Genomic DNA, 22,173 nt, shown 5'->3' on the forward strand with positions numbered 1-22,173 from the left:
TAGGGAGCCTTGTTTACAGAATACGTACACCGTGGCCAACACCATAGAAGGGTTACCCTCTTGTGGCTGGAAGCAGAGATCATTCAAATTAGATGAAAATTCAGGCCAAATATGGTTCTGAAGTTCACGCTGAATGGCCTCATTCCGCTTGCTTTTGAAGGCAGATGGATCCATTGGCAGCACGGCAGAAGGACATGTGGTTCTTCAGCGCTCACTAGAACAGCCAGCCAGCGCTTTGTTTGACAGAGAAAACAATGTGAAGTTGTGGCCTCAGTATGTAGCTGCTGTGTCAACACCACCAGCTCTAGCTCACACACACCACGTAAGTCCAATGCCATTCAAAAATAGCTGACGTGAGGGTTATAGGTGCTACTGTAGTGGTAGATGGCTGTGTGAGAGTGAGATGCTGGGATACTGGGCTGCCATAACTGACGTACGCGATGCCAGCTGGCCGTGGTCGTAAGTACGGGTGGACGTAAGTCGGATGTTACTTGTATATGACAGTCAAGTACAGACACGTATTGTGGGCAGCAGTCTCTGCTAACTTGTGATGGCAATATATTCTGGCTAAAGGGATAGAGGTTTAAATCAGTGAGCACCAGGGCTTTGAATATTGAATATTAATTTGAATATTAACTTGAAGTAGTGGCTGTACAGTACATGCTTGTGTGTTTAGGAAGCATCAAACAAACTTGAACGTGAGTCGGAGCTCACACAACTTGAAGTGAAGTCAAAAGTGAAGAGAAACAAAATCCAAACCTATATGGTCCTGAGAAGGAAGGTAGTTGCCCCATGAAGCTAACATTAACTGGTGATAACTTGGAATGAGTCTTTTCCCAGCTGTGGAGTTTTGGCTCATCTCTGCAGAATTGTTGAAGGAGCATGAACTCCCTTGATGCCACAGCATCTCAAGGGGATTCAGGCAGGGACTTCATGTGTTGTGGATCATTGTCCTGCTGGGGAACCCGAGTTCGCTCCAGGTTGAGGTGACAGGTGGTCAGACATTCTCCTTCAGGACATCTATGATGTTCTTCGTCTGCATATAAGGGAGCACACACCTTCCAAAAATAGTGTCTCGCTGGCCCACAATGTGTAGAGTGTTTTGGGTTTTGTTTTTGGCAAAAATAAGAGGACTTTTAGTTCTTTTTCGTATGGTGGTGTCAGTGTGTTCTTTAAAACTTGGGTGCAGCGTGGCTGTCCTCTCTGGGTAATGTGGTCGACCACTCTTGGGAAGACTCACTTGTCCATGATTTTGCCATTTGTGAATCATAGCGCTCACTATGATTCACGGGAGCACTTTAGAAATGGCTGCAGAACCTGCTCCAGTCAGAATGATCTCAGACACTTTCCTTCTCATTCGCTCCTGCATTCCTTTAGATCTCAGCATGATGACTCTGGCATCTGGTTGGCCACTCTCTGTCAGAGCGCTCCAAACCGAACTTAAAGCCTCCCGGCTTGAATAGTGTTGAGGTATTTAGGACAATTCAAAGATATGGTGAGGAGTCTTCATTTTGAGGCGTGACCCTCCTCTGACTTGAAAACATTTCTGAATTCATGTCAGGGAATATAGCTGTATATATGTTGTCACACCAAAGTGAAATGATACATTCAGTGTGGTTTTGGAAAGATAGCAATGTAGACCATGAACTTCGCTGACATCTAAAGGAGTGGGACCTCAAAGCGTCTACGCCGTTCCACTAGTTCCATCAAACAACTATCTGTGGAGCAGCTGATGTTTTTCTGAGCGAACAGAAATGTTGTCCAGATCACATCGGGTCACAGCACACACTGACAACTTGTTTCGCCATTAACAAGTCACGTCCCTCCACAGTCTCCGCCAGCTGACAGTCCGACTCCCTCTGTCGTCATGACGACGGCTGGTCGGGACAAGAGCAGCCTGTGTCCTACCCGACTGAGCGGTCATGACAGGAGCGAGAACATGACACTGCAGGAAACTGACAAATTGTTCCCAACTTTTACAGACAATTATTAGGTTTCTGAGGTCAGGACTGGTTCGTAACGGTGAGGGAGGGAGCTGCACAAACAGTGGTGGATGTGTGGAGGGACAAAGAGACTCGCCAGGCTTCGGAAGTCTGGCGAATATTGGCGACAACCTGAAACAGTGGGCGGTGAGAAGGAGCCTCGCCGTGAGTCCCCAAGTTAATAACATGATGGATCAATACATTTTTTTTCTCTTTAATTTAATTCATCCTTCCTCGTCCGCCACTACGGAAGAAAAATATTCTGGACTTTGAAACAGACAGCATCATTCACAGAACTAAACAAAACATTGATTGTATGTGACGGAGATTTAAATAAACATGAGCCAGTGTCGTCCTATTTCTACAACAGTTTTCCAACTTCTACATGATTAAAAACAATCTAAAGAGAAAAAGAACTTGAATTATTGATCACTAACAAAACACGAATACAATGCTCAGGTATTAAGTATTACATTCTTCCTTTGAAAGGGGAACATGACTCAGCAATGACATAAATCATTCCCTTCATTCAGTGGCAACACCGGGAGGACACAGTGGTGACAAACACAGTGTGGACATTCACTCGAGAGCATCGCACCGGACTTGCACCTGCTGCAGCTTCAAGTATTACACTTGTGACTAACATCGAGAAGCGGTGCCTCAGATCCTTCACATCCTTCACACCTGCTGCTGGAGCTGGACAGGAACAACATGCACCTAAGCATGAACACAATGAGTTTCTCTCATGACTCGCATGATGATTTGCTGCGAGGCACCGCTGCTGTAGTGCGTTGTGCGATGACCACAGCTAAATAAAAATAATAGTAAAACAGCATGGCATTGGTCGAGTCCGATGAGTAAAGAGCCAATTAACAGAACAATGAAATTTGTCAGGTTCACATTGAATAGACAAACCATAAAATAAATACTGGTCCAACACGCTTGTTTCCCCGTCAGCTTCTACTGTTCACCCCTGAATTTGGCTGCAACATTCGTCGGGGTTCTCGCCAGCTCGACCTCCACGTGCATCCACACTTGTGTGAACAGGTTGCTATGCTAATGTAGCACAGCACTCAAGCGTATGGCTTGAGATGTGCAATGTCATCGTCTTTATTTGTTTGTCGCTACAACATGACAACACCGCCAACAGGCCGGGCATATGTACTACAATGTCTTACATCACCGCTAAGATGAGAGAAAAAAAACCCTTGTATACTCCTGCACACTCCACATCAGGGGTCACCAAGAGCTGCTCAGTCTCGCAGGTCCCCCGAAGGGCTGCCTCCGTTTGGTGCACACTTCTGAAATAACACACTACACATTATAAGGGATGATAAATGATATCGATCCATTCCATATAATGATGAACAATGGTACAATAACTGTAAATACAACATGATAATGGGGTTTTTAGATGGTTTTTAGACTTGGTCCCTGTGTGCTTTTTGTTGTTGGTGACCTCGTGTTGGCACTAGCTGTCCAAACCTTCACCAGGAAGTGGGCATGATAGAAAGAGAGTGCACATCATACCAGTGTCTGCACTGGCTTCCTGTGCATTTAAGAATCAATTTTAAGGCTCTTTGTTTGCTTCAGAAAGCTGTTATCGGTCTCAGCCCAAATTATTTTTCTACTCTCACTCAGTATATCAGCTGTTTTTCACATAGCCAAGTGAAAAAAATCACAACAAAAACTCAGAGAAAACCTTTGTCTCTCCTTGCGGATGCCATAGCGCATGGAGACCTGCAGAGCAAACGCTGTTGTATCTACTTTCTTGTTTGCAACTAAGATTACTTTATTACCATATTCATTGTTATTACTGGGTTTATGGGTTTAACTCTCTTCTTCGTTACTTTTTTGTTGCTGAATATTGGTTTCAGTTAGCAGTGCCATTTTATTTTTTGCTTCACATGAATGTTCATATGGAGTGCAGGTGTAAGGGGGGTCTTTGTAAACAATTGGAGCTCCTGCAGTGTTCAGAAGGTGTTACTTCACATACTAAGGTAGTGGCTACGGTTAATACTGTCTTCTTTCTGAAAACTATAGTCAGTCACTTCTGCAGTCCAATGTGATGCTGACCTCAGCAGTGTGTACCGATGGCGTAGGACGTGGAAGTAGATGCTTCCCTGCGAAGAGTGGCGAAGGGCGACAGCTCCATCTCTGTGGTGGCGCAGTCGTCTGCATCACTGGACGCGGTGGCAGGCGAGCGTGGTGCTCCGCACTCGTCACAGCAGCAGCAGCAGCAGTCCAGGAAGGCCCGCGTGAAGGGCTGGCAGAGACTGAAGAGCAACACCGGCGTGACTGCGCTCTTGCAGAACAGCAGCAGCTGGCTTACCAGCTTCAGGACGTCCAGGGTTATTTGGGGAACACTGGCAGCCATGTAGCCATTTAGGATGTTGCAGATGTTCTCGGGGATGATGCAGAAGCCGTAGAGGATGGCCAGTGCCACCACCGTGCAGTTCATCTGACTCTCCAGCTGGATCTGCTTTTTAGTGTCGCGGACGCAGGTGCGTTCAGCGTGCCGGATCTTCTGCGCCGTGACCAGCGAGCAGCAGATGGTGAACAGCGTCGGCAGGCAGAAGTAGCAGCCGAAGTACCACCAGAGACGCGCCCCGTCGTAAGTGAGGCCGAGAACGTACAGGGTGTCCGGGAGCTCAGTGGAGATCCGAACCACGCAGCGTTCACGCGGTGTGACGTCCGGCAGGTCCCCGTCCTCCCTGACCAGCTGATGGATCAGAAGCTCGGGAAGCGCCAGCAGCAGCGCACCCACCCAGATGACCGCCAGCTTGGCCGTGGTGGAGGCCCAGTTCTCGGTCATCTCGTAGTATATCTGCACATTTGTGGCTGCACGGAAACGGTCAATGCAGAGGGCACAGAGGGTGAAGGTCGTGACCCCGAGGGATGAAACCTGTGGAAAAGAAAAACGCCTTGTCAGCATTTTTGCCGGACGGAAACACATGGAAACACAAAAAGAGAAATTTAATGACTATAAAGTTGTCGGGATTACCAGTAAAATCATCATTGGCTGGTGGCATCGACACAAATGTAATAATCTGACAAATCTCAATATTTAAATAATTGTGATTAAAATGCCTAAAAATATATATTAAATATTTAGATCCACTAGATATAACACTGCTATATATTTTGGTCATTTGCCTGAGTATCTTGGCCTCATGACAACGGTGGTGGTCAGAATTGGGGGCTAGAAAAGATTTGGGGTCACCTGGTTCTAATCTCAGTCTCAGACTTCTTTATAATCTCCAGCTTTGCTCTGATTGGCCGAGAGCTGGTCACATGTACAGCCAGCGTCGCCTTGCTTTATGCTGCTTGATGTGATGATGATCAGATTAGCGAAGCTTCAGGAGGCGACATTAAACCTGATTTAAGATGCAGTCGGAGCGAGAGAGAAGGCGAGGGCGCTCTTCTGCCTATTGTCCTCCTTTATCTCAGGCTGGGTCAATGGGTGTGAAGGTTCCATCATGAAAGTCTTTCAACTGGATCCCTTCCCAGGCTGGCGTGTGAGGGAAACACCGACCTGTGAATCCCTTTCATTGGTGCTGGAGCCATTATCCTGACCCTTTTGAAGACACATTCCTTTCCTGTTCTGATCTCATCACCTTGTACCTCTGATCATGCGCTGGGATTTCCTCCTGCAGCACCCATCACCTTGCCATCTTCTAACAGTGGTCATGGTCTTTCATCCCACATGTCCCCTCGGAACCATGACTGTGTCATTGTGTGGCTACAGAATGAACTTTCACACAGCGTGACAGTGTTATAGTCCCTCTTCAGATCTTCAGCGAGACTTGCCAAGATATTTCAGTTATTTCTTCACAAAGTTCTCTTCCAAACTTCCTCACATCTAAAACAGAGAAGGTGAAAGTTCAACCAGCCACTAATCCCGAGCAACAGATGCAAAGCTGGACTCCTGGGCCTGGACATGACCCATCAGTCGACTCGCCAGTGCAAACAGAATCTGGTTTGAGATACGATTTATGGGAGATCAAACACAGAAGTAAACTGCGGACACAATTCAAGTCTCAACCATCAGTCAGTTCGGCAGCATATGATGTGAACAGGTTGACCTGGGGTCAGGAACCTGCTGAGTCAGATGTGGCTCTTGTGATGACTGCATCTGGATCATACATAAATCTTAGGGCTCGACTCTGACTGACTCAAAACTGTTAGTTGTGGACACAGCGCTTGTTTACATAAGAGACACTAGCACATGCTCCGCGTGCTCCGCTTCAGTCAGGCCCCTCCAAAAATACACCGCCACCCAATGAGTATGTGTAGGTACTGCGACAATATCACCAGTCACACGCATCAACCAGACCACAAAGCCATGGCAAAACCATGCAGCTCCAGAAGTCACATTTATACTAAGGAGTACTTGATATTGAATAACTGCTTTACAAGTCAAAAAGGTTCTAGACCCCTGGGCTAGACAAACAAATATGATTGTAGTGTCGTCAATGGTTAGATGTGAATCACTCAAATGGACTCAATGGACCGGTACCTGCAGCCATTTCTCCTCTAAATGTGAATCGGGGTAACTAGAAAGAAAGCAGTGATGTCATGATTCATTGAGTCATGAAGCCAAACGTGACTGTTTTAAGAGTCAATCATAGTCTACTATGCCAAGGAGTCATTGCAGGCCTTCTACGGGGGCCACACCCAGACCTCAAATTCAGAGTCCTGTAAGTTGTCACAACTATTATGGGATGTACCTTAAGTGGAACGCACCAATATGGTATTGGGTTTGTTCATCACACTGCAGCAGATCGAGGTTTTTATCTGGTGACACGAAAAATGTATGTCTTTCCTCCTGTAAAACTCTTCAGGTGCAATGGAAATATGGAGTAGCTCCACAGGCTGCTTAGCTCTGTACCTGAGAGCGGTTCCAGGATGACACACTGGACTCACCTCGAGGTAAGGGACGATCCTGCAGGTGAAGTCTCCCAGGAGCCAGTTCTTGGTGAGCGCATGGAAGAGGACCAGCGGCAGGCAGAAGAAGATGATTGTGAAGTCCCAAAGCGCCATGTTGGCCAGCAGAGAGTTGGAAATGCTCCTCATGTAGAAGTTGTGACACACGATGCACATGACCGAGACGTTCCCGATAATTCCCACCGTGAAGATGAGCGCCGAGAAGAACATCACCGCGTACGCGCCGTAAGACTCCGCCGTTACAGGGTAGAAGGGGTTCCGGACCTGCTTGCGCCTGGGCCGCGGGTCGAGCGGGATGAACGGCGTGCTGTCTGGAAAGTCAGGGAGGATGTATTCCTCTTCGTAGTCGGTGATGTTCAGACCGAAGAGGACCTCGGGGTCCTGCTCCTGGGCCATGGCGGCGGGCAGAACCTGAGCCTGCGGCGGTTCTCCGCGCTTTTCTCTTGCTCTCTTGCGCAGGCTGAGCCTCAGCCTTCTTCTCTGACACGGTTTTAAACAACCATCTGCAGATTTGCAACTGCAGTTCAGCTGCACTTCAGTCGCGTCTTCCCCGCGTAAAAGCAGCGCTGCGTTTTTACGCGCCGGTGCGTCACCGACAGGAACCTGAGGAGCCAAAGTTTCAGACCGAGGTTCCCCTTCAGAGTCCCGCTCGCTAGTTCTGCGCTCCACCCGGCCATGAGTGGTGGATTCATCCAGGGTGAACGCCGTCTTTGTTCGGTTCCAGTGGAGATGAGATGCGGCCGCCTCGGTGCACACCCACACGCACCAGAACCTCCAGAAAAGAAGCAGCATCTTGAACGTCCGGCTCGCTAACTACGTACAGTGGAACAACTCGGTCCGCGGAATTCGTCCATATTGAAGTTCAGAAAGCGAAGCCCGACTGTTACACTTCTGATGTTCTCCATCTCTTCATGACGCAGGTCACTTTCGAACTTGACCGAGGCATGTGCGTCTGGGAGCGGCCACAGAACTACGTCATCACCGGTGGAGGAGAGGGTGAAGGGTTTCATCCATACGCCTGAATGAAGGGAGGGCGAAACGGATGTCGGGGTGTGGGCGACTCTGTGCTGGATGAGAGTCAGATGGAGAGGAGGAGGAGAGGGGGCGGTGGGAGGGGGCTGGAGGTCAGACTCCCCCGAAACCTGGGGACTATGTTCTCATGAAACGCCATGCGAGGCTCGTCAGGAGCAATTTCTTTCAAATGAATAAGTAAAACAAATCTATCTACAGTTGAAGTTTAACAGTGACATTTTAATTGAACTGAGTTCAGAGGCCAATAGATTGATTTTGGTTAATTACAGACTAAAAAACAATGAATAATGAAGAGTTCACTCATCTCTGAAGCATTTCCACCCTGGTGTTCAAGTTGATGTGGTCTGATCCAACTTGCATTTGATCAATCTTCTGTCAAATATTAAAATGCAATGAAACAAAAAGGACAAAAATGGAAAAGAATAAGAAAAAGGACAGACTACAAAAAAAGAGACCTGAGAATTGGGGGTGTCCGTGTGGGTCAGGCGGTTGATCTTCATATTACTGCAGAACTGAGCACTCGCTCAGGAGATGATTTGCAGTTGAGGTGAGGTTGAAGACACGCCAGTGTAAGGCAGATAGAAAAGCTCTGGCAAGCCTGTGCAGGGCGCTGGGTGAACTTGGAAAACACCATGGTGAGCCACTGAGGCGGCAGGAAACCATCACTCACAGTTCACTACCTTTCAGATCCACCAGCTTACAGATGTTGGCAGAAAAAGGGTACTGAATGGTGGTTAGGAGAATAGAGGCAATAACTCATCCTTACTCCGACTGGAGACGACTTGACTTTACAGGTGCGGACACGGACTAATGAAGGGATTAGAGAAGCAAATTGAGAAACGTCACAACAACTCCAGGTCTGAGCCAGGAACATGAGAATTACGGAACAAAGACACAAAGTACACGGACAAGGTGTGTCAAGGGAAACAGGGTCAACAGAAAAACTCAAGAATTTAAACGTAAAAATATTTGTCAAGATCCTTTATTCAAAACTGTGAGACAAACACAAGAAGTCTCCATCGGTGGAGATAAGAATGACAGAGGAGTTGCAACTCACGGGCTTGTGTTGAACTATACTGACATGGCATGTCAGGTCAATTGAACATGACCAAAGAAAGGTGCCGAACAGACGTAGAAATCGTGAGGGAAAGCTGGTGAGGGTGTTGACAGGTCTTTTATGACCCAAACAAAAATGATTTAGGATTGTGCTGCGACTCAACAGTTGCACAAGAATCTTAATTTCTTATTGATTTGGTGCCAGAAAAAAAAAAAATGAAAGACCACAATTCTCAAGCTTCAACACGAAACCGATAAACATGTCTAATGTTTTCAGTCAATTCGCTGCAGGGAGAGCGATCCAGAGCGCATGAGACGTGGGTCGTGAGCAGAGGCTTCCGCAACTAGCGCCCCCGCGTGTTCACTATTTTAATTGCGAGTAAAACTGTGGAGGAAATTCCTTCAGTTTTTGGATTCCTTCAAGGAATTATTGAATTTTTCAGCAATGCACCACGTGAATGTGACAGTAGGTTTTTTTTTTCTGAAATTGAAATATAATAATTCACAGTTCACAAACAATGGTAGAATTGTCAATGACAAAGGAAACTAAGGTGACAGGTGAGGTGACGACTGTTTATAAATAGATGATTTATTTTTCATTAATATTTGCAAATACATTACTGTAAGATGAACATATGAAACTCAAATATTCAACAAATGCTGACGTGACTTGCTAGAGTTTGAGGGTCAGGCAGGTCGATGGACGGTGGTGTCACAGATCTGGTAGCATGTTTGGTTCTGTGAGTCGTCTGGTTGGTACGTGGCGAGACACACCTCGAGCCATGGTCGCTCAGCTGAGGAGACCACATGATGACCCTTGTGAAAAACCACACTGGACTTGATCGTCTCACCAGCAAGGCTACAGTACCTTTGCTGCCCTCCTGTGGACAGAGGAAGTCCATGGTCTGGCGGATGTTGTCCTGGGCCTCCTGATTGGTTGCTGCATCGTCTGCTGACACGCTGAAAAATGTCTCCTGGTGAATAGAAGTGGATCAGATGAACAGGTGATGGATGGAAAAACAATGGCAGACTCATAAGAGTTTGAAACAGACACAGCAACTTCAGTGAAGAGCAGCTGCGACAGTGGGACCATAACTACTTCTGACTGTGTTGCAAGGTGAGCTCTTGGATCATCCTCATGCCATTCAGATAAAAGCAGCTAAAAGGCCAGACTTACCGCGTCCCTCCACAAGAGGGCGTCCAGCGTGCCTGTGGCGTCCTGAAGCTCCAGTTTAAACAGCAGGACATACTTCAGCATCTGAATTCCAAAAGCTTGAGAAACACGTGTAACAGAGAGAGTGAAAGATTGTGAAGACTTGAGTCCTCTAGACTCTAGGCACAGATTCATGTTCATGTTGAAAGAGACTTACAGAGAAGTCACACTGCTGGGACACAGTGCCCACTAGAGGTCACCAGAGTGACCTCACTGACAGAGGGATTGACTCTCACCTTTTGCAACAAGTTCCTCGTTGATGGTATGGACGCCTTGCCATTGTGGTACGACCAGCTGCGCATTGGAGCAATGCTTACACCTGGAACATCATCAATGTATCATCACCGAGTATTTCATTCAGGACTCCGTCCTTCTACACCAGCTTCAGAGAAATGGGCAGGATTATGGTGGTTTTTAAATGGAAAAAACCCCAGAGAGAAACATCATAACTACAAAATGGCAGGAACAGTGCCGTGCCTGTGGGACTGTAGTTTGCCTGCACAGGCCAGGCTCCTACAGGGATGGACCCAGCAATGGCCACTTCATTTTGTAAAATACATTTCCCCCAAAAATGTCACTCGCAGTCTCCCAGTACAAATGATGTCTTTTTTTCTTCATCTTCATGACGCAGTTTTTTGATTGGTGCCACTTATACTCGGGTGCAAGTTATATATGAAGAAATAGAAATGACATAATTATGAATAAATAAAAAAAAACAACAAAGGTCAAAATAAATACAAATGTCAAAATAAACAAATAAATTATATCAGATTTTATTTTTGTCAAATAATGGTGCCATTTCTGTGTATATATACATTCTCACTTGTACTTATTGTACATTTTTTTATGATACATTAAGACTTTTATTAATTTGTACATTTAATTATTTATACATTTTGTTTTTTCAACATAATTTATTGCTGCATTTATAATTGTTTCCTTATATTTATTTAATCTTTCATCACTTTTCGTGTTTTATTCATCTCGACATTCCAAGTGTGAGTATGCAAATTAAGCAATTGGTTCTAACAATGCAATTGAATCAGCTACAACTGCCTTAAAGAGTATCATTTGTTCATCATAGGTTGTCATTTATTTCATTTGTTTTTCTACATTTGTCCATTTATTTGGACATACAGGTCTTATACAGGTACTTATACATTAATTTATTTGTTTATCAATATGTCATTTATGGTCCTTCATATTATTAGTCCGTCTATATAGAACGAACTTGAACTCTGGGGAAATATTGAGCGAAAATATCAACCGAAAGACTGAAAAAAAAAAAAATCTGCGTAAATAAGTTCTCCAAAGGAAAAACTGCTCTGTTCTGTTATCAGCTAAAATGATGAAAACAATGTTTTGTTTTCACCAAACTCAGTTGTCCTCCACAAAAGCAGCTGTTGGAGCATGGACTTTATCTGAGTGACTGTCGGTCTGCTCACGCTGTAGAGCTTCTTCTCATCAGTCTGCGAGAGATGTAGCTCAGCAGAACAACTGCATACGTAAGATATCCATATGAATATGAGATACAGCAGCCTCGCTCGCCATTAACATGTATGAAGGGAGCCACGACACATGAGCCAGCCTCATATTTGTTTACTGATGAGATTCAATTGCAGCTCTGCCTGACAGCATGTAAACATCTGAATCTCAGGGAAATTGGAGTGAAATCACAAGACGGGCTGGTGCATGAAACAAATCCTGCCATCGACAAATTACCACTGTGTCGGCTGGAATACTGTCTGAACATGAACGTACGCATGGAAGTGAACTGCATTCACAGAGTGTAAGTATATGCACTCTGTGAATGGAGATATGAGAAATGATATACTTCATATACTTTAAAAAAATACATGCTTCATAAACCAAAACTCATTTCGGCTCATCACATGCAATGTTACACAGAGATGGTTAATTCCTTGACAACAATTTTAAGATTGCTTCATTGAAAATTTCTATGATAATAATAACATTTCAAGTTCATCATTAAATTTTGTGCCCTACTGATAAGTGACTATTGGATGTGGGTTGATGCAAAACAAATGAAAATGCCAAGAGATACATTTGGAAATGCAGGATACAGCCTCTTTGAACTTGTAACACGCACAAGTACTCCAGCGGAAAATCTCCAGATATTGTTAAATCTTAGAATTTTGGAAACACTTGTCATTCAATTTTCTAATTGAATAAATATTGATCTCAATCCACTTCAAACATACAAGTTTTCATCATAAACTTGGTCTGACGGATCGAAAAGGAGCAGAGACAACAGTTCTTCTAATCTAAACCTTTTTGTATTTTGTTTTCCCAGACAGGTTGAGGTGTCTCCCACAGCAGTCCATTCTGATTTCCCCAAGTGCAAAGTGACGGACACAGTAAAAGCACAGACGCTGGTCACTTGAACATCTCTTTGAAGAGGACCGACAGCGTCGCAGGGAGGAGAATGCATGCCTCAGTTTTCCATTCCAGGAACTGTTTTTTATCAACTCAATGCTGTGTTCTGCCTCTTCAGCTCTTCTGTTTTATCTTTCAGAGATGAACTCCCCACAGTACAGTTTTTGAGTTCTGCCCTCACTTTGACATTTTCCTCCCTTTATTTCTTCTCTGAGTTTGTCAGCTTATTTCCTCTCAGCCAGTTTGAAGTTGACTCATTGCTGCTATCTTGAGCACTAATTCTTGATTTTTGTTTTTCAAATTTTTCGTTCATTTCCTACACTTCCAGATTGCTGACTCCCTCATCGAGCGCGTAGTGGTTTCTTGTACCGAGCTTCCTTTGCCTTCAGACAGCGGGTGGGACGCAGTGGTTGATTTCTTTCGCCCTTTCAGCATAATGTCGACAAGTCACACTTCTCTGATCAGCCGTTTCCTTCCCTCCGAGTTTTTAACAGATTCTCCTACCACTGCCTTCAACAATGCTCGCGTCACACCTTTGTTTTGTGCCTCAACATCCCGTTAGCTCCTGTAAGCTACTTTGGAGCTCTGGCTTCTGTGACCATCCTAACTTTGATGATACACATCAAACAAAATAAGGGTAGAATTCCTCATTTGTGGAAACTGTCATCTCTGTTGAGGTTCAACTTGATGACACTAAAGGACTTTTGAAATGTTGTTGATCATAAAGATATTTCATTTTTCTTCACATTGACAGACATCATTTTACTAGTCCTACCCGTAAAATCGCCTTTTTCCCCTGAAGAGAAACGGAGCAGTCAGATCTAGCAGAGCAATTCTTCCTTCCGACTCTCTCACAGGGACAACATTGGTAACCAGTGTTGTCAGCTGACATGCCTCCTCCAGAGTGCAACCTGCAGACAACCAAATTGTCTGAGCCACTCATATGCAAAGTATATCGATGTTTCCGTGCTCTTACCTCTGAGAAGCAAGCCTCCATTGGATCGAACATTAGTGGCTACCTGTCTGAAAACATAAGCCATCTTGGATCTGTGTGTACTGGAGATCGGGATGGGGATCAGCCATGCTGGGGAACTGAGTCTTGAGTCCCCCAATGCCTCTTCAAAGATTCTTGCCACGGCATCATCATCTGGAACTTCTTGTCTGTGAAGGGGAAAATGAGAGAGCAAGAGGACCTCGACATTAACGTCCTTTTGTTACTGCACTTAGCTTAAAACGTATTACTGCATTCAAGATGACGCAAATATGTCAAGTGAGACGTGGTAGTTGTGAACTAGCTCCATGGCAACGCAGCAGCGGCACCATCATCGACCAGCTTGTGAGATCATGTGAGGATTTGCCCCTCTAATTGAACATTGAAAAAAGCAAAGATGATTATTGACTGTTAGAAAGGCACCACAAGGCACAAGGTCAAGACTGTAAATGAAAGAACTGTGAAGCTGCTGGAATCTAACAAGTATCCTGGGACAAACATCCATTCCGATCTTTGAAGGCTGCGGATGAAAACATTGCACCAGGAATCGTCTCGCTCAGAGAAACTGTTTCAAATCCACCTGGTTTCCCATCATACTCTGCGAGAATCGTGGTTTGGGAGAACCATTAATAATGGATCTTTAGATCAGTACGCTGAATGGACCAACTGTCAGCTGGGCTGGAAAATTACTCCAGCTGCATTTTTAATGACATCACAAACCTGCGATGTGAGGTAGCTATCATAAGCTTTGTGTAGGAAAGATGTAAAACAAAGTGGTTTCTAGAGTTTTATCCCAGTAGATATCACTAGGTCGAATAAGTTTGCAGCGTAAAACGAAACCCGGATTTCCTTATGCTTACAGAAGGTACAGGGATAAGCAGCAGAAAGTTATTTACAGTATCACAGAGGAGAGTACAGACATGTGTGTCGCTTGAAAACTACAGTACATCTTCCTGACAAGTAAGGTCAAGAAAAGGCCTGCAATTCTTTATGTAAATGTTTAAATGTATGTGGCCACACCATTCGGTTTCTATTTGCTCGTACAGCTTATTAATCTTCCTTTTAGGCTTGAACTTGAAATGACCTTAATTTCGGTCAAACATTTCATCCATGCCTTATCCAGTCAGGGAATCTTGAATTAAGGGGATTTGCTAAAAGTACTTGAACTATTTCGCACACCACTTCACCACAAACTCCCTTCAACTGCCACGTCATCTCTTGAATGAGTATTTCCGCTTTCACATTATACTGAATGAGTATTTCCGCATTCACATCACATTGAATGAGTATGATCATATTATGAGTCATAAAAATAACACACAGTCATAGTGAGATAAGTATGAGAGAGGAGAACTTACAGAGTCAAACACTCGCTGCAGTGGAGCTTGAGGGACTGGTAGAGCAGCTGTGGCTCGTAGGATTTCAGCTGGACTCTTACGTGATGTCGTCCCCCGGGATCAGACTGCTTCACCTCAGCCAGCGACACCGACTGGAGTCTGTGAGTGCACATTCTTCCTACAGAGACACATGCAAGCATGCCAAGTTCATAAAAGTGTCGCAGCCTCTCTTCAGAACATCAATTCACCTGCCATCGCCTCTCAAGCGGCCAGTCTACTGGCGCACAGAAACAGGAAGTTCAGGGGCAGCAGATTCAAAAAGAGGATATGAGCTCACAAACAGATCATTTCCGATCATATCGTCACTGTGTCACATGACTGCAAATAATTCCTAACAAAAGGAAACTGCTTGTTCACACGCAACGCCTAAAAATTAATATCTAAGCAAAAGCTTTATGAGAAATCTAGAGAAATATTTCATACCAATGCAAAACTGAAGCAGGCAATCTGCAATGAGAAGAAAAAGATATTAAGAATGAATCAATCGGTGCATTGAATTATGTGTGGATTTTGTGCTCATTTAAAGAGTAGCGCAAACCCAGGTCTAAACATTTGAGATTATGTTGTCATCCTTTATGATTGACACTTAAAAATAAATAACAAAAACACTTTGAAATTTTTTTTTAATTTTTCTTTCAAACTGAGAAGATAAATACGAAACAGAAGAAAAAGAAAGACAACATTCTTAGTGGCATCGAAGATATGAAAGTAGCGACAGTATGTTTTGTATTGTGGTTAAATGTGAAAGAGTTCCAGGAAGATGATGAAATAATCTAGCATTTGCAAACCGAGTTTAAGAGCAAAAAAAGATAAACAAATGCACAAAAAAACAACAGTAATAATTGTTAATTCAAGTTATTTGAGCTTTTCATGTAAAGAGGAAGCAGTGAAATTAAATCTTCAACGCCACTGTGATAATGATGGTTTTATGCTTTGTTTCCGTTCACAGAATTGATGGGTACTTATCCAAAAATGCGAAGCTGTCAACTGTTAAGTGGTCTAAACTATTACAGCCGTCGGAGATAAGACTGAATCAATCACCATTACTTACTGGCAGGCTAAACTGCCACTCCATTCTTTAGGACTGCAATATTTATGCTCCCATACGAATTTGTTTAACGAGTTAAAGATTCTTTTTAAATGACCTGTTCCATCTTAATAACGGCTATAGCCTTTGGTTTTCCACATTTGTTTGTCTTTTTATTCCCCGCGTTAATGAGTCCATTTGTATTAACACGTCATTGTCCCACTGATCATCATGCCATATGGAGTCATAATAAACTGATACAACTGACATTTAAAAAAATATATTATTCACACAGTACTTACATATTCCATTCAACGTGTTTTTATTGAATTTTAAACATGATTTTTGAACATTTTTGGAAGTGTTTTCTTTGATTCCTCAACAGCGGTTCTCTGGTACTGTCCTTTAAAAGGCTTAGAAGGCAACAACTTGAAGCTGATGTCTGCTGAACAGTGACACACCAAAACAGCTTTATTACCTGGTGATTCGGGCGGCGTGACCCAGACGTCCAGCATGTCGGAATCAGACGGACTATCTTTTATATCATCAACAATGTTATTCATTATTCTACAGGGAAACAAAGCAAAAGCCTTATCAGAAAAATTACTTCAATTCATACACAGATCAGAACATATGTGATGACCAGCTTTTTCCATTGTCATCCTTCTTGTCATATATATACCTGTATATATACACACACACACACACACACACACACACACACACACACACACACACACACACACACACACACACACACACACACACACACACACACACACACACACACACACACACACACACACAGAGATAGAGTTTCTGCAACATGCAAACATACTTTTTTCTGTATTTTTATATAGAAAGGTTCTGCCTTGCAGTGTCAGTCACCCCCTGTACTACACTCATACCTCTTCATGTCCATCAGATCAGGGCTGGTCTCAGGTATAACTTGGATGCCCTTGCCATATGACGTGCCTCCATGTAGCGCTAAGGTCAAGTGACATCCTTCCCCACCTGTATCAACTCTGACACCTGGTTCTTTATCTGATCCCAGACTTGCATGTATGTTGTAGACCCTTAAAAAGTCTCCAGGCTGAAATGAAATGAAGAAAACAACGGATTACACAAGGTTAGGTGATAACAACTAAAAGCATCCGATCAGGGATCTAACCGATGATGACGCATCATTTACTTACACACCTACGGTCCTAAGTACAGACTCAAATTACAGGAGTAAACAGAACATGCAACAGGGCAAATGAAAAGTTGCTGCAGGATCATAGAGTGCAGACTGTGTGATCAGTGTTGAGTTCTGAAACTACAACAAAAAAAGTCTTATCCTGATAAAAACGTGCCAGAACACATTGCCTCACAGTTTGTGCACAGTGCTTCTGAGCTAAGGCACTGTGATGCACTCAATGTTCTCACACCTCTCCATCACGAACTTCCTCGGCATCTGAGCTGTAGAAGTTTATCTATTATCCCACGCTGAGATTCTGCACAAATAAGATGATGAATAAATAACAGGTTTTAACGGCAACATAGTGTCACCTAGAGATTAAGTTTGTTTTTAATAAAATTGCTGCAGCCTGTGGCGATTGTAGCAATAACAGAGATGAAAACTTCTACTTAAAAGGAAAACATAATCTGCACTTGAGGATTGGTTTAATAATTGAGATTTTTTTTTTAAATTAAAACCTGAAATGTTATGACAGTATTACCAAATAAAGTACAACAATTCCACCTGTTTCCCTCTTTCTTTCGTTCGCAATAATCAAGATTAAAAATGCATCAGATTTCTTCTGGATCGTACCAAGCAGATTCCTGTTGTTGGGCTGAACTATCCATGCTTCTGTTGGAGATTTTGACCCCATTCACCAGTTGAAAACTATTTTAAAAACAGACATCCTCTTGCATAAATTATGCAGCACTATTATTTTTCATATTGCCAGAGATAAAGACCTGGGGCACTCAATTTGACATCAAATTGGAACGTTATCAGCCAAGACAATACAGACATTCCCACAATGACATATGGCCATTGCCAATATAAAATAATACAATATTTAATATACAATATTTGTCAGGCAGTCATCTGTAAGTGCGACTGTGAAGTAGCTGATGTCGGCGGAAGCTCACTGCTGAAAAAGCAGAGTCACATCCTCAGAAACCAGAGCCGGAGAAACACATCAAGCTGAATATTAGATGTGTAGCTCACCAGACCATTCCATATAGCGACAGAAGATGCGACAGGTTCAACTCCTGAAAAGTCACCGGTGTCTCAAAGTATTACAATCAATTGATCTTTATTGTTTTATATGACCTCTGATGTGATTTAACGGCACTCTTGACTTTTATATATTACTGCTACTGACCTTGACTGGTTTATTCACAACCTAACAGTGACTTGCAAAGTCACTGTTAGGTTGTGAATTTGTAACATACGTTGTCTCTTCCCTTTCTGTTGTCAGAAGTAGATTAGTCATGTAATGTTGCAGAGAGAGGGATGAAAAATGGTCAAATTCCCTGCACGAAAATACCTGGCAATAAAGAAGATGGTGAAGTTGGAGTCGCACATCTCTAAATAGCCCATCTTAACTGGGGGATAAAAAACTTTATCACAGCAAAACATAAAGCATTCTCAGCCCTTATCGTTGTATTACTTCAGTATAAAGAGGGTCAGACAAAACTCAACTATTTAAGATGATAATATTGCCGAGTGCCTGTTTAGAAAGTTTAATTAAATTTGAAAAGAATTGTTAGAAACAGCCGAGCCATGCGACCAAATGTATTTCTGCTTCTTTTGTATTTGGCAATTTATTCAGCCTGTATTTTGCTCTTACTAACTACATCAGCTCATTAATAAACGTTCATTCTGTATTTTTGTTCACTCTAAGGAGAGTCAGTTTAATGTCCACCAGATGGGGGTGTTGCACTAGTCAGGAAAGGAACCACAACGTTTTTTCCGTCCCTCTCGGATTTCTGTCACGACATGCCTGCAGCCAACAGGAAGGTATCCTCCCTCTCCTCTTCAGTGAAGTCTTCCACTGATAGAAGGTTGCATGGTTTTGTTCTATTTTATACTCGCATGACTTTAGTCAATGATAGACTGACAATGATATACACACACACACAATATCATTGAAACATTAATTGCATTACAGCAAAAGGATGACTACTAAAAGTGGATCATCAAAAGCTGCAGCCTCTTTCAAAGCCATTTTCTCTCGCTCTACTGAGCCAGAGTCAAGGTGGATTACCAGCTAATCTCCAGTGGCTTCTCCTCCTTGCAGGAGTCACATAAGGAGCAGAGGGATGAACCAATGGGACAGTGGTACTGCCACTACTGCCACAAAATGATCTCATACCGTTGAGTTTTCCTCTCTGAAAGAGTGCATTTCCAAAAAAAAAAAAAACAAGCAGAAGTTTACTCAAGTGATGAGAAGTGCATTTTCCCTCCAAATATATGATCGCATTCATCATATGTTGACATTTTGTGCTCATGTCAGAAATATAAAAAGAAAACATCTGGCACCAACAAAAGGCTGAAACAGTACGAAGACAAGAAAATGAAGAAAATATGTCAGCAGCTGATTGATGGAGGGACTTGTAGCTGCCAGGGTGCAGGAATGATTCCAGTTATTTCACAGCTGCTGCCACCAAATTCAACGTGGCTGAAATTCAATAAGTGTTGAAGCTTTTCGTTTTAGTTTGTCAGTATTTGATCCATAAATCCCGGTGAGTAATATAACTGCCTTTCTGGCACCATGCAATATGTTCGCCTTCTGACGAGGTTCTTGCAGTCAAGCGTGGGATGATTTATACGGGATAGTCAGGCTCAATGTTTTGTATATCTAAGTTCACAACAGGCCATAGAAGGCCATCTTCATCACAGAGATAAAGGGGAGGATTTGGCACACGCTGACAAATAGGAAATAACCTATTTCTGGCCATCATTTAGGCCTTTACATAAATGATCAATTGTCTCTGCAACATTTCGGTGTCGAATGGTATTGATTCGTTTCATAAACAGGGCATAACAATGTATATTGTTGAGGTTTTTTCTTAACAAATGCAAATTATACAGTTTATTGAATGCAAACGAACTTTTCCAAGACAGCCAGACAAAACAACACCATCAAAAACATATCCGCCAAGGTTGAAAAATTGAGATTGAGTAAATAATTTTAGTCATATTGCCCAGCACGACCAACCACCTGACAGAGAAACCTAGTAGAGAGAGAGAGAGAGAGAGCGAGAGAGAGAGAGAGAGAGAGAGAGAAAGAGAGAACACAGATCAACCAAGATCTAGAGCTTTGCCTTTTTGCTATCTAGACAACCCCAGTCTGTCTGTCCTTCGGCTACAAGATACTTCAACTCCACTTGGAGAAGGTTCTGTCCTGCAATCTAACTATGACTGTCCACCTTTTGCCAGAGAAACAGTTTTTTTCATCCCATATCCTGCTGCAAATCTTCCCCGTGAGACCAGCTGATCTGATGGCAAAATGCATCAATGAGATCCTGAAATTCAGGAATCTGGGGGTCGGACAGGCAAGGTTTCCACTCAGCATCCTACGTCACTGTAGCAATACTACAACACCAAAACACCCACAACAAGCAACATCGAGCAACATAACAGACTTAAAATCTTGTGTTCAGTGCAGGATCTGTTCAAGCCAGACGCACAGCTCAATCTATTGAAACCAACACTGAATCAGAATCTTAGTCACAACTCCCATTAATATGTTTCCTGTGTTAATATTACGTTTATATGAATGAATCATCACACTGCGTTATTTTGGTGACAGCTATTTACATTGCGGAGGTGAGAAGTAGGAAGAGGAGCTGAGAAGGTTTGAGGAACTAAAATAGCTTCAACAATACGAAAGCGGCTAACATGATTATGCAGAGCAGATCGGGACAAATGAATGAATCCCTGTGGGCGATGTTGACGTTATTGTAATTGGTTATTTATATAACATACTTTTTACATGTAAATAATGTTTCGTGCAACATTAGGTATTTCCCCATGCCATTTCTCCACCTACTTGCTTTAGATCATCCTTTAGCTTTAGTTTATCCCTCAACTAGGATCAACCTCACCCCTGTTGACCAGATGTTCTACCCATCAGTGTTCAGTAAGCATTTTATGATACAGTGGTGCAGTGAAGATGAGCTTTGATCAGTGCAATATCATTGAAGTGTAATAAGTGTGTAACAGAATACTTTGGATTGAAATGAGGAACCTGGCGGTATATGACAAAAACGACAGCAAATGAAAAAAAAGGCTTTTTGCCTTTTGAAACTAATATCATCTACTTAGCAATATGATACAATGTTAGAGTTCCACATATCTCACTAGCGCATGTTCTCTTGTTTCCAAAAAAATCTTTAATTTGAAAAGGAAAACAATAACCACTGGATATGTAATCCATAACATCGTCGTGTGATTTGACTGCAACTGCTTCAATACTATAGAAAAACTACTCAATACAGTTAAAAACCTCATTTTCCTGAAGTACTTTTAATTAGAAATACGATAGAAATCTTCTAAGTGGAATAGCCAAATAATGAATGTAATGATAGTGTTAAACATAAAAATCTGACTGACACACATGATGATGTCAGACCTATATTTTCAGCACTACATGGGCTGCATGAAAGCATGGAAGTATGTGAGTGAGTAGCAAGACTCAGCTGGGCGTTTAAATGTCCCTGCAAACCCGCCGTGGCATTTTGCGTTTAGGCATAGTATTGGTGGATTATTGAAAATAGGACAATGACAATCAATGACCATGTATTTACCTCGTGCAGCAATTAAAAACCTGCACTCCATAGGCATCAGTGACGAGGAGTGGCTGATAAATGTGTAACCATTGTTTCTTTTTTCTGGAAGTGCAGCGAGAATTCTGTTTCTGCCTCCCATTCTATCATGATGGATGTGCTCTGACTGCTGATTCACAGGTCAGAAAAGATTTCGGGGTTCCATCGTTTCAAAAGAAACATTCTTTCCAAGCCAATATATCTTTTGTCGAGTTGCTCAAAAACTTTTCAGATTCAGGGGAGCGAAGTGTAACAGAAACCATTTCACTCTGAGAGATAAAACAGTTGATGTGTAATGAAATAAAAAT

At 42.9% G+C, this 22,173-nt stretch overlaps 2 protein-coding genes across 5 annotated transcripts in view; both read right to left on the reverse strand.

The window, feature by feature from the left end:
• Window positions 1-1,403: 1,403 nt before the first annotated feature.
• Window positions 1,404-8,044, reverse strand: gpr37a (G protein-coupled receptor 37a). The gene is made up of 2 exons (XM_053885537.1): window positions 6,909-8,044; window positions 1,404-4,887 (listed from the first exon to the last, which is right to left on the reverse strand). Exons 1-2 carry the CDS (start codon window positions 7,719-7,721, stop codon window positions 4,060-4,062), a joined length of 1,641 nt encoding a protein of 546 aa, XP_053741512.1. The 5' UTR covers window positions 7,722-8,044; the 3' UTR covers window positions 1,404-4,059.
• A 903-nt stretch (window positions 8,045-8,947) lies between these two features.
• pot1 (protection of telomeres 1 homolog) overlaps window positions 8,948-22,173 on the reverse strand; it is a 95,537-nt gene continuing 82,311 nt past the window's right edge. For 3 of the 4 annotated variants that reach the window (XM_053886570.1, XM_053886568.1, XM_053886571.1), the window contains 10 exons: window positions 16,951-17,135; window positions 16,521-16,609; window positions 15,439-15,462; window positions 14,977-15,133; window positions 13,604-13,788; window positions 13,403-13,538; window positions 10,467-10,549; window positions 10,195-10,289; window positions 9,886-9,991; window positions 8,948-9,811 (listed from right to left, as the gene is read on the reverse strand). In XM_053886570.1, coding sequence (XP_053742545.1) covers window positions 9,705-9,811; window positions 9,886-9,991; window positions 10,195-10,289; window positions 10,467-10,549; window positions 13,403-13,538; window positions 13,604-13,788; window positions 14,977-15,133; window positions 15,439-15,462; window positions 16,521-16,609; window positions 16,951-17,135 — 1,167 coding nt within the window. In that variant the 3' untranslated portion in view covers window positions 8,948-9,704. The remainder of the gene's footprint in view (window positions 9,812-9,885; window positions 9,992-10,194; window positions 10,290-10,466; window positions 10,550-13,402; window positions 13,539-13,603; window positions 13,789-14,976; window positions 15,134-15,438; window positions 15,463-16,520; window positions 16,610-16,950; window positions 17,136-22,173) is intronic. The other variant, XM_053886569.1, reaches the window with a different exon arrangement.

The sequence above is a fragment of the Synchiropus splendidus genome, chromosome 14, assembly GCF_027744825.2.
Source record: "Synchiropus splendidus isolate RoL2022-P1 chromosome 14, RoL_Sspl_1.0, whole genome shotgun sequence".
In the NCBI taxonomy this organism is placed as follows: domain Eukaryota; kingdom Metazoa; phylum Chordata; class Actinopteri; order Syngnathiformes; family Callionymidae; genus Synchiropus; species Synchiropus splendidus.

Bases quoted from the DNA above. Each gene is read 5' to 3' on its own strand.
- gpr37a (XM_053885537.1), bottom strand. From the start codon at position 7,721: ATGCTGCTTCTTTTCTGGAGGTTCTGGTGCGTGTGGGTGTGCACCGAG. The intron at 4,888-6,908 runs GTGAGTCCAGTG...TCTTTTCCACAG, and splicing joins GGATCGTCCCTTACCTCGAG to GTTTCATCCCTCGGGGTCAC.